Source organism: Leucopleurus acutus, assembly GCF_964270905.1.
Source record: "Leucopleurus acutus genome assembly, chromosome: 4".
In the NCBI taxonomy this organism is placed as follows: Eukaryota; Metazoa; Chordata; class Mammalia; order Artiodactyla; family Delphinidae; genus Leucopleurus; species Leucopleurus acutus.
This window is the reverse complement of record NC_139146.1, coordinates 19,373,443-19,386,046: the sequence shown is the minus strand read 5'-3', so window position 1 is coordinate 19,386,046 and position 12,604 is coordinate 19,373,443. Positions and strand designations below refer to the sequence as shown.

The 12,604-nt window shown below is 38.0% G+C and overlaps 1 protein-coding gene across 6 annotated transcripts in view; it reads left to right on the top strand.

The window, feature by feature from the left end:
* Positions 1 to 12,604, top strand: part of BLTP1 (bridge-like lipid transfer protein family member 1) — a 212,003-nt gene that overhangs the window by 64,659 nt on the left and 134,740 nt on the right. For all 6 annotated transcript variants that reach the window (XM_082837740.1, XM_082837741.1, XM_082837744.1 and 3 more), the window contains 3 exons: positions 1,951 to 2,129; positions 2,295 to 2,401; positions 3,412 to 3,617. In XM_082837740.1, coding sequence (XP_082693866.1) covers positions 1,951 to 2,129; positions 2,295 to 2,401; positions 3,412 to 3,617 — 492 coding nt within the window. The remainder of the gene's footprint in view (positions 1 to 1,950; positions 2,130 to 2,294; positions 2,402 to 3,411; positions 3,618 to 12,604) is intronic.

The following is a 12,604-nucleotide window of genomic DNA, read 5'->3' as shown; positions in this document are numbered from 1 at the left end:
GTAACCAGAGTGGGGAGGGGAAGGAGGAGGAGTAAAGTAGGTGAAGGAGATTAAGAGATATAAACTACCAGTTATAAAATAAGTCATGGGGATGTGATGTACTGGGAATATAGTCAATATTTTATAATAACTTTGTATTGATATAGCATATAATCCATAAAACACTGAATTGTGTTATATGACTGAAATGAATACAATATTGTAAATCAACTATACTTCTATTAAAAAAAAAAAGCTGGGCAAAAAAATAAAATAATTCCTTGAGTCGATTATTTTGTTAGAGCTCATTTCTGACCTCTGTGACTAATCTATATGTTCTCTTGAGAACTTATTCTAGCTCTAATATTAGTCTGTGAACTGGATTTTACATTTCTCTGTACAGTTGACAAACAATGTGGAGGTTAGGGATGCTGACCCTCCCTGCCATCATAAATTCGTGTGCAACTTAGAGTCAGTTCTCCTTATATCCTCCATATCCTTGGTTCCTCTGTATCTGAGGTTCAGCATCTGCAGATTCAACCAACCACAGATCGTGTAGGACTGTAATATTTACTGTTGAAAAAACATCCATGTGTAAGTGGCCTGTGCAGTTCAAACCTGTGTTGTTCAAGGGTCAGCTGTATTTCATTCCTAATTTTAATCGTGAATTCAATGAATAAACCCCGTGATCCAAAAGCCAGCTCTTAGGAGTTCAGAATTCATGGTACACCTAACTTTAAGGTATACAACATTAGTAGTTGTAGTATTGATGGAGGTTATGAAGGTAAAAAATAGCAACAATAATAAGAGCAGCCAGCAAGTATTAACATCTTCTTTGTGCCAGACACTTCTCCAAGTGCTTTATGTGTAGTAACTCATTTATTCATTCTCAGAACAACCCTCTTGAAGTAGTTGTTGTTATTATCTGCATTTACAGAATAGGAAACGGAGAAGGCAAGTTTATGTAACTTGTCATATAGCTAGTGAGTGGCCAAGTTAGAATTCGAGCCCAGGCAGTATAGTTTAGGGCTCCACTCTTTTAACCACCCCACTGTGCTGCCTGTTAAGAAACCAAGCATCAAAAATGAGCAAAGATTCAGGGACCTATAAGGAAAAAAAGTGAAACTCAGTGAAGATCCTTTGATATAATTCTTAAAAGGCAGTTGAGGAACCAAGACTTAGTAGAATCAAAATAGACAATCATATTTTTAAAAATACAGAACATATTCCACCTAAGCTTATATTAGCTGATTTTTAATTTTTTTTTACTGAGTTACATGCAAAACATCCAAGGAAATCCATGGAAGATAATTTTCTTACTGTTTTCTAGAAACTGTGCTGTTTATTTCCCTGATTTTTTTTTAACTTTCTTTGAGATTTTATTTTTATTATTATCTTTTTTAAAGAAGGTTAATTAATTAATTAATTTGTTATTTTTGGCAGTGTTGGGTCTTCGTTGCTGTGCGTGGGCTTTCTCTAGTTGCGGAGAGCAGGGGCTACTTTTAGTTGCAGTGCACAGGCTTCTCATTGCGGTGGCTTCTCTTATTGTGGAACACGGGCCCTAGATGTGCGGGCTTCAGTAGTTGTGGCACTCAGCCTCCGTAGTTGTGGCTCGCAGGCCCTAGAGCACAGGCTCAGTAGTTGTGGCACACAGGCTTGGTTGCTCCGTGGCATGTGGGATCTTCCTGGACCAGGGCTTGAACCCATGTCCCCTGAATTGGCAGGTGGATTCTTAACCACTGCGCCACCAGGGAAGTCCCTTTCTTGACTTTCTAAGCAGAATTTAGTTTCAGTCAATGTAAGATCTTATTCCAGTTACTTACCTGATTATTCAATGTAAAACCTGCCGTTTCAAATTTATGTTTATTTTCTGTTTAATTGATTGTTATAGATAAGCTTGCCTGTAAATAGTAACCTAACAAATTTATGTACCTATTTTATTACTTTGGGTTATTATAAATTATTTTTTAGGGAGAAGATGTTGATCTTCATTTGTTTCTACCAGATTGCCACCCTAGTAAATATTCATTATTTATGCTGGTAAAGAATTGCCACCCAAATAAAATGACTCATGATACTGGTATTCCTGCTGAATGTCAAAGCGGCCAGAAAACAGTGAAACCAAAATGGCGGAACATTACTCAAGAAAAGTAAGTACTTAATATTAGTGATCTAAGTATTTCGTGTTTATGTGGAGAAATTACTCTTCTAATTCTTTAAAAGAATGACAGTAAAACTTGATTATCTGTAACTGGTGTCTGTATACAATCAAAGGAATAAGTACCAAACTAGAAACTTTATTTTTATCTTCAAAGGGCTGGTTGGGTTGAATGCTGGACTGTCCCAAGTGTCATGCTTACAATTGATTACACATGGCATCCAATTTATCCACAAAAAGCAGATGAACAGCTAAAACAGTCATGTAAGTGTTTTTATATAATTTGTATGTTGAAATATCTAGTGTTATAATTGATAAACATCAAAGATACAAGGAGAAATTAAAAATATTTGGAAATGCATCTATTGGCAATTTTATACATTTAAAATCTTTTAAGGATTTTGGTATAATTACAGCTAACTTTCATTGAGCATTTACTATATATCAAGTACTATATCAAATACTATATATGTCAAATACTAGGCCAAGCTGTTTCCTGGTTTACTTTATCTCATTTAACTCTTCAAGCAACTCTGTGAGATAGATGTTATAATTATTATTGTCATTGTAGAGTTGAGGAAATATGCTCAGAGAAAGTAAGTAATTTTCTCAAGGTCTGCTGAGCTAGAAGAAGCAGAGCTGGAGTATGAAGTTAGGTATATATAAATCTATATATTTAAAGCGCTTGATTTTGTGAAATGTTAGTTTCTTTAATGCATTTTGACAACTGTCATATCATTTATAGTTTACCTGAGGCTTAAGTGCTGCTTTATTTGGATCCAAAGTGGAATTAGAGTCAAGTGATATTTTCTGTGTATTTTTCCAGTAAGTTAAGTTTTTAAGAATAGTTTTTGTAACTTTCTCATATGTATATGTTGATAATGTCACACTGCATTTGAATAGCTGTTTATGTGAAAGTAACTTTATTGTTTAACTTTAAATTAGTTAAAGCCTAATTGTGACCCAGATTTACAGTATATTGACAGAACTTGATGAGAATGTTGCCTTTGTTAATGGGAACTTTTCATCGATTTTTTTAAGTTTGATTTATGTATTTTTATACACATTTCAATGAAGTCCATACTTTATTGCATTCTTAACTAGTAATCTTTCAGGTTTGTTTTCATTATATACTACAGATATTTTAGCAGCATTAGTTGCTTTCATATTTGCAAAATAGAATTTCTTAGTGACTAGTTCTTTGAAGAACTTTTAAGAGGTGCTTTCCTCCCTCACCCCTCAAACATTATTCTTTTTTCCTCAATTTATTCCAGTGTCAGAAATGGAAGAAACAATGCTATCTGTATTAAGGCCATCCCAGAAGACAGACAGAGTTGTTTCTTCTCCCTCTACTTCTTCACGTCCACCTATTGATCCCTCAGAACTTCCACCTGATAAACTTCATGTAGAAATGGAACTTTCTCCAGATTCTCAGATAACTCTCTATGGACCTCTATTAAATGCCTTTCTATGTATAAAGGTAAGATTTAAAAGAACCTCCTTTTTTTTTTTTTTTTTTTGCGGTATGTGGGCCTCTCACTGTTGTGGCCTCTCCCGTGCAGAGCACAGGCTCCGAACGCGCAGGCTCAGTGGCCATGGCTCACGGGCCCAGCCGCTCCGCGGCATGTGGGATCTTCCCAGACCAGGGCTCAAACCCGTGTCCCCTTCATCGGCAGGCGGACTCTCAACCACTGCGCCACCAGGGAAGCCCTAATATCAGTTTGAATACTACTAGAGAAGTATTAACTCTGTTTTTACATTACCACATGTACATTGAACCTCAATTTTTTTAACTAAAAAAATTACATAGTAATACATAAACAAAAAAAAAAGAGGACTATAACAAAGAACACAGAGAAAGAAAGACATACCTTTGTTTTAGACTTCTTTATAAATTCTGTTCCATATATGTTACCCATGTTGATAGTTTATTATGTTTTGATGCAGACTATGCATTACAGACTTTACAACAACTTTTTAGTAGTGTCAAAAGTTTGTTGTGCTAAATATTTGTATTTATATTCATCAAGTTAATTCAGAGCTTGTATGAAGTGTCTACTGAAACAAATTTAAAATTTTTAAGTTTTGACATATTTTATAAAATAACTTCTAACCCAATGAACTCTCTGATTCCTTTTATTAGGAATATATGTCACATGTAACTCTCTAAGTTGTTTTTTTGTTGTTTTGTTTGTTTATTTTTGGCTTAGTGTCATGCTGACATGGAGATGTAATCCTGTCTTAAATGTCTCTTACTTTTTTTCATTAGTTTTAATGTATAACTTATGTTCTACTTAGTATCAGTGTTAGAACTTTAAAACTTTCTGGAAGTAAGGTTTGACACATGTATTATGTATGTATGTATATATAAAAGAAAACAGAGAATACAAAAACTCATGTAACTGAGATTATATTTTCTTAGTTATTGAAATTAAACATCAAGAAATTCTAAAGGATACATCACTAGAAAAAAAAAATTGCCCTGTATTTATTTGACTGTAAAACTGACTTCCACAAAATCCCCAATAGAAACTAGGCCTGGCATTATTATTACAAAGAATGCTAAGAAGAGTATTTAGTGATTGTGCATTGTAATTTATGAGGACATTTTATGGAAATGAGAGGTCTTCTGAAGATGTAGACTACATAGCAACTCTAAGTGTCAGGCCAAAGTCCTTTCAGTAATATTAAAATTTCATGTTATTTCTTATGTTGCAGACATAAGGTTGGATAACAGTACCCCTTATATTACTTTTATGAATTGACTTCTGTTAGTCTTATTACATTTATTCTTTTTTTTTTGATTTTTGTACATTTTATATATATGCTCTATTTTTTTTTTACATCTTTATTGGAGTATAATTGCTTTACAGTGGTGTGTTAGTTTCTGCTTTATAACAAAGTGAATCAGTTATACATATACATATGTTCCCATATCTCTTCCCTCTTGCATCTCCCTCCCTCCCACCCTCCCTATCACACCCCTCTAGGTGGTCACAAAGCACCGAGCTAATCTCCCTGTGCTGTGTGGCTGCTTCCCACTAGCTATCTATTTTAATTTTGGTAGTGTATATATGTCCATGCCACTCTCTCACTTTGTCACAGCTTGCCCTTCCTGCTCCCCATATCGTAAAGTCCATTCTCTAGTAGGTCTGTGTCTTTATTCCTGTCTTAACCCTAGGTTCTTCATGACATTTTTTTTCCCCTTAGATTCCATATATATGTGTTAGCATACAGTATTTGACTTTCTCTTTCTGACTTACTTCACTCTATATGACAGACTCTAGGTCCATCCACCTCACTACAAATAACTCAATTTCGTTTCTTTATATGGCTGAGTAATACTCCATTGTATATATGTGCCACATCTTCTTTATCCATTCATCCGATGATGGACACTTAGGTTGTTTCCATCTCCTGGCTATTGTAAATAGAGCTGCAATGAACATTTTGGTACATGACTCTATTTGAATTATGGTTTTCTCAGGGAATACACCCAGTAGTGGGATTGTTGGGTCATATGGTAGTTCTATTTGTAGTTTTTTAGGGAACCTCCATACTGTTCTCCATAGTGGCTTTACCAGTTCACATTCCCACCAGCAGTGCAAGAGTGTTCCCTTTTCTCCACACCCTCTCCAGCATTTATTGTTTGTAGTATTTTTGATGATGGCCATTCTGACTGGTGTGAGATGATATCTCATTGTAGTTTTGATTTGCATTTCTCTAATGATTAATGATGTTGAGCATTCTTTCATGTGTTTGTTGGCAATCTGTATGTCTTCTTTGGAGAATGTCCGTTTAGGTCTTCTGCCCATTTTTGGATTGCGTTTTTTTTTATTTTTTTATTATTGAGCTGCATGAGCTGCTTGTAAATTTTGGAGATTAATCCTTTGTCAGTTGCTTAACTTGCCAATATTTTCTCCCATTCTGAGGGTTGTCTTTTGGTCTTGTTTATGGTCTCCTTTGCTATGCAAAAGCTTTGAAGCTTCATTAGGTCTCATTTGTTTATTTTTGTTTTTATTTCCATTTCTCTAGGAGGTGGGTCAAAAAGGATCTTGCTGTGATTTATGTCATAGAGTGTTCTGCCTATGTTTTCCTCTAAGAGTTTGATAGTGTCTGGCCTTACGTTTAGGTCTTTAATCCATTTTGAGTTTATTTTTGTGTATGGTATTAGGCAATGTTATAATCTCATACTTTTATATGTACCTGTCCAGTTTTCTCAGCACCACTTATTGAAGAGGCTGTCCTTTCTGCACTGTACATTCCTGCCTCCTTTATCAAAGAGAAGGTGACCATATGTGCACAGGTTTATCTCTGTGCTTTCTATCCTGTTCCATTGAGCTATATTCCTGTTTTTGTGGCAGTACCATACTGTCTTGATTACTGTAGCTTTGTAGTATAGTCTCAAGGCAGGGAGCCTGATTCCTCCAGCTCTGTTTTTCATTCTCAAGATGGCTTTGGCTATTCAGGGTCTTTTGTGTTTCCATACAAATTGTGAAATTTTTTGTTCTAGTTTGTGAAAAATGCCATTGGTAGTTTGATAGGGATTGCATTGAATCTGTAGATTGCTTTGGATAGAATAGTCATTTTCACATTGTTGATTCTTCCAATCCAAGAACATGGTATATCTCTCCATCTATTTGTATCATCTTTAATTTCTTTCATCAGTGTCTTATAATTTTCTGCATACAAGTCTTTTGTCTTTCTAGGTAGGTTTATTCCTGGGTATTTTATTCTTTTTGTTGGAATCGTAAATGGGAGTGTTTTCTTAATTTCACTTTCAGATTTTTCATCAGTAGTGTGTAGGAATGCAAGAGATTTCTGTGCATTAATTTTGTATCCTGCTACTTTCCCAAATTCATTAACTAGCTCTAGTAGTTTTCTGGTAGCATCTTTAGGATTCTCTCTCTATAGTATCATGTCACCTGAAAAGCAGTGGCAGCTTTACTTCTTCTTTTCCGATTTGGATTCCTTTTATTTCCTTTTCTTCTCTGATTGCTGTGGCTAAAACTTCCAAAACTATGTTGAATAAGAGTGGTGAGAGTGGGCAACCTTGTCTTTTTCCTGATCTTAGTGGAAATGATTTCAGTATTTCACCATTGAGGACGATGTTGGCTGTGGGTTTGTCATATATGGCCTTTATTATGTTGAGGAAAGTTCCCTCTATGCCTACTTTCTGCAGGGTTTTTATCATAAATGGGTGTTGAATTTTGTCAAAAACTTACTCTGCATCTATTGAGATGATCATATGGTTTTTCTCCTTCAATTTGTAATATGGTGTATCACGTTGATTCATTTGCGTATATTGAAGAATCCTTGCATTCCTGGAATAAACCCCACTTGATCATGGTGTATGATCCTTTTAATGTGCTGTTGGATTCTGTTTGCTAGTATTTTGTTGAAGATTTTTGCATCTATGTTCATCAGTGATATTGGCCTGTAGTTTTCTTTCTTTGTGACATCTTTGTCTGGTTTTGGTATCAGGGTGATGGTGGCCTCATAGAATGAGTTTGGGAATGTTCCTCCCTTTCTATATTTTGGAAGAGTTTGAGAAGGATAGGTGTTAGCTCTTCTCTAAATGTTTGATGAATTCGCCTGTGAAGCCATCTGGTCCTGGGCTTTTGTTTGTTAGAAGATTTTTAATCACAGTTTCAATTTCAGTGCTTGTGATTGGTCTGTTCATATTTTCTATTTCTTCCTGATTCAGTCTTGGCAGGTTGTGCATTTCTACGAATTTGTCCATTTCTTCCAGGTTGTCCATTTTATTGGCATAGAGTTGCTTGTAGTAATCTCTCATGATCCTTTGTATTTCTGCAGTGTCAGTTGTTACTTCTCCTTTTTCATTTCTAATTCTATTGATTTGAGTCTTCTCCCTTTTTTTCTTGATGAGTCTGGCTAATGGTTTATCAATTTTGTTTACCTTTTCAAAGAACCAGCTTTTAATTTTATTGATCTTTGCTATTGTTTCCTTCATTTCTTTTTCATTTATTTCTGATCTGATCTTTATGATTTCTTTCCTTCTGCTAGCTTTGGGGTTTTTTTGTTCTTCTTTCTCTAATTGCTTTAGGTGCAAGGTTAGGTTGTTTATTCGAGATGTTTCCAGTTTCTTAAGGTAGGATTGTATTGATATAAACTTCCCTCTTAGAACTGCTTTTGCTGCATTCCATAGGTTTTGGGTCGTCGTGTCTCCATTGTCATTTGTTTCTATGTATTTTTTGATTTACTTTTTGATTGCTTCAGTGATTACTTCATTATTAAGTAGTGTATTGTTTAGCCTCCATGTGTTTGTACTTTTTACAGATCTTTTCCTGTAACTGATATCTAGTCTCATAGTGTTGTGGTCGGAAAAGATACTTGATACGATTTCAGTTTTCTTAAATTTACCAAGGCTTCACCTGTGACCCAAGATATGATCTTCCTGGAGAATGTTCCATGATCCCTTGAGAAAAATGTGTATTCTGTTGTTTTTGGATGGAGTGTCCTATAAATATCAATTAAGTCCATCTTGTTTAATGTATCATTTAAAGCTTGTGTTTCCTTATTTATTTTCATTTTGGATGATCTGTCCGTTGGTGAAAGTGGGGTGTTAAAGTCCCCTACTAAAAATGTGTGACTGTCAATTTCTCCTTTTATGGCTGTTAATATTTGCCTTATGTATTGAGGTGCTCCTCTGTTGGGTACATAAATATTTACAATTGTTATATCTTCTTCTTGGATTGATCCCTTGATCATTATGTAGTGTCCTTCTTTGTCTCTTCTAATAGTCTTTATTTTAAAATCTATTTTGTGTGATATGAGAATTGCTACTCCAGCTTTCTTTTGGTTTCCATTTGCATGGAATATCTTTTTCCATCCCCTTACTTTCAGTCTATATGTGTCTCTAGGTCTGAAGCGGGTCTCTTGTAGACAGCATATATATGGGTCTTTCTTTTTGTATCCATTCAGCCAGTCTGTGTTTTTTGGTGGGAGCAGGTAATCCATTTACATTTAAGGTAATTATCGATATGTATGTTCCTATTCCCATTTTCTTAATTGTTTTGGGTTTGTTATTGTAGGTCTTTTCCTTCTCTTGTGTTTCTTGCCTAGAGAAGTTCCTTTAACATTTGTTGTAAAGCTGGTTTGGTGGTGCTGAACTCTCTCAGCTTTTGCTTGTCTGTAAAGGTTTTAATTTCTCCATCAAATCTGAATGAGATCCTTGCTGGGTAGAGTAATCTTGGTTGTAAGGTTTTCTCCTTCATCACTTTAAATATGTCCTGGCAGTCCCTTCTGGCTTGCAGAGTTTCTGCTGAAAGATCAGCTGTTAACCTTATGGGGATTCCCTTGTGTGTTATTTTTCCCTTGCTGCTTTTAATATGTTTTCTTTGTATTTAATTTTTGACAGTTTGCTTAATATGTGTCTTGGTATCTTTCTCCTTGTATTTATCCTGTATGGGACTCTCTGTGCTTCCTGGACTTGATTAACTAGTTCCTTTCCCATATTAGGGAAGTTTTCAACTATAATCTCTTCAAATATTATCTCAATCCCTTTCTTTTTCTCTTCTGCTTCTGGGACCCATATAACTCAAATGTTGGTGCATTTAATGTTGTCCCAGAGGTCTCTGAGACCATCCTCAGTTCTTTTCGTTCTTTTTTCTTTATTCTGCTCTGCAGTAGTTATTTCCACTATTTTATCTTCCAGGTCACTTATCCGTTCTTCTGCCTCAGTTATTCTGCTATTGATCCCATGTAGAGTATTTTTAATTTCATTTATTGTGTTGTTCATCGTTGCTTGTTTCATCTTTAGTTCTTCTAGGACCTTGTTAAATGTTTCTTGCATTTTCTCTATTTTATTTCCAAGATTTTGGATCATCTTTACTGTCATTATTCTGAATTCTTTTTCAGGTAGATTGCCCATTTTCTCTTCATTTGTTAGGTCTGGTGGGTTTTTATCTTGCTCCTTCCTCTGCTGTGTGTTTCTCATTTTGCTTATCTTACTGTGTTTGGAGTCTCCTTTTTGCAGGCTGCAGGTTCGTAGTTCCGGTTGTTTTTGGTGTCTGTCCCCAGTGGCTAAGGTTGGTTCAGTGGGTTGTGTAGGTTTCCTGGTGGAGGGGACTAGTGCCTGTGTTTTGGTGGATGAGGCTGGGTCTTGTCTTTCTGGTGGGCAGGTCCATGTCTGGTGGTGTGTTTTGGGGTGTCTGTGGCCTTATTATAATTTTAGGCAGCCTCTCTGCTAATGGGTGGAGTTGTGTGAGGTCTTGCTAGTTGTTTGGCATAGGGTGTCCAGCACTGTAGCTTGCTGGTCGTTGAGTGAAGCTGGGTCTTGGTGTTGAGATGGAGATCTTTGGGAGATTTTCACCGTTTGATATTACGTGGAGCTGGGAGGTCTCTCGTGGACACGTGTCCCAAGTTGGCTCTCCCACCTCAGAGGCACAGCACTGACTCCTGGCTGCAGCACCAAGAGCCTTTCATTCACATGGCTCAGAATAAAACGGAGAAAAAGTAGAAAGAAAGAAAGAAAGAGGACAAAATAAAATAAAATAAAGTAAGATAAAATAAAAGTTATTAAAATAAAATATAATTATTAAGAAAAAAATTTTTAAGTAAAATAAAGAAAAAAAACAGATGGACAGAACCCTAGGACAAATGGTGAAAGCAAAGCTATACAGACAAAATCTCACACAGAAGCATACACATACATACTCACAAAAAGAGGAAAAGGGGAAAAAATAATAAATCTTGCTCTCAAAGTCCACCTCCTCAATTTGGGATGATTCATTGTCTATTCAGGTATTCCAGAGATGCAGGGTACATCAAGTTGATTGGGGAGATTTAATCTGCTGCTTCTGAGGCTGCTGGGAGAGATTTCCCTTTCTCTTCTTTGTTCTCACAGCTCCGGGTCTCCGCTTTGGATTTGGCCCCACTTCTACGTGTAGGTTGCCGGAGGGCGTCTGTTCATCGCTCAGACAGGACCAGGTTAAAGGAGCCGCTGATTCGGGAGCTCTGGGTCACTCAGGCTGCGGGGAGGGAGGGGCACAGAGTGCGGGGCGAGCCTGTGGCGTCAGAGGCCGGCGTAACGTTGCACCAGCCTGAGGGTGCCGTGCATTCTCCTGGGGAAGTTGTCCCTGGATCACAGGACCCTGGCAGTGGCGGGCCGCACAGGCTCCCGGAATGGGGGTGTGGATATGACCTGTGCTCGCACACAGGCTTCTTGATGGCGGGAGCAGCAGCCTTAGCGTCTCATGCCCGTCTCTCGGGTCTGCGCTGTTAGCCACAGCTTGCGCCCGTCTCTGGAGCTCCTTTAAGCAGCGCTCTTAATCCCCTCTCCTAGAGCACCAGGAAACAAAGAGGGAAGAAAAAGTCTCTTGCCTCTTCAGCAGGTCCAGACTTTTTCCCGGATTCTTCCCGGCTAGCCATGGCGCACTAGCCCCCTTCAGGCTGTGTTCATGCCACCAACCCCAGTCCTCTCCCTGGGGTCTGACCTTTGAAGTCCGAACCTCAGCTCCCAGACCCCACCCGCCCCGGCGGGTGAGCAGACAAGCCTCTCGGGCTGGTGAGTGCTGGTCGGCACCCATCCTCTGTTCGGGAATCTCTCCGCTTTGCCCTCCGCACCCCTGTGGCTGCGCTCTCCTCCGTGGCTCCGAAGCTTCCCCCTTCCACCACCCGCAGTCTCCGCCCGCGAAGGGGCTTCCTAGTGTGTGGAAACCTTTCCTCCTTCACAGCTCCCTCCCACTGGTGCAGGTCCTGTCCCTATTCTTTTGTCTCTGTTTATTCTTTTTTCTTTTGCCCTGCCCAGGTACGTGGGGAGTTTCTTGCCTTTTGGGAGGTCTGAGGTCTTCTGCCAGTGTTCAGTGGGTGTTCTGTAGGAGTTGTTCCACGTGTAGATGTATTTCTGATGTATCTGTGGGGAGGAAGGTGATCTCTGCGTCTTACTCTTCTGGCATCTTCCTGCATTTATTCTTTTTTTGTTTTTTAACATCTTTATTGGGGTATAATTGCTTTACAATGGTGTGTTAGTTTCTGCTTTATAACAAAGTGAATCAGTTATACATATACATATGTTCCCATATCTCTTCCCTCTTGCATCTCCCTCCCTCCCACCCTCCCTATCCCACCCCTCCAGGCTGTCACAAAGCACCAAGCCAATATCCCTGTGCCATGCGGCTGCTTCCAACTAGCTATCTACCTTACTACGTTTGTTAGTGTGTATATGTCCATGACTCTCTCTCGCCCTGTCCCAGCTCACCCTTCCCCCTCCCCATAACCTCAAGTCCGTTCTCTAGGAGGTCTGCGTCTTTATTCCTGCCTTACCCCTAGGTTCTTCATGACATTTTTTTTTCTTAAATTCCATATATATGTGTTAGCATATGGTATTTGTCTTTTTCTTTCTGACTTACTTCACTCTGTATGACAGACTCTAGGTCTATCCACCTCATTACAAATAGCTCAATTTCGTTTCTTTTTATGGCTGAGTAATATTCCATTGTATAT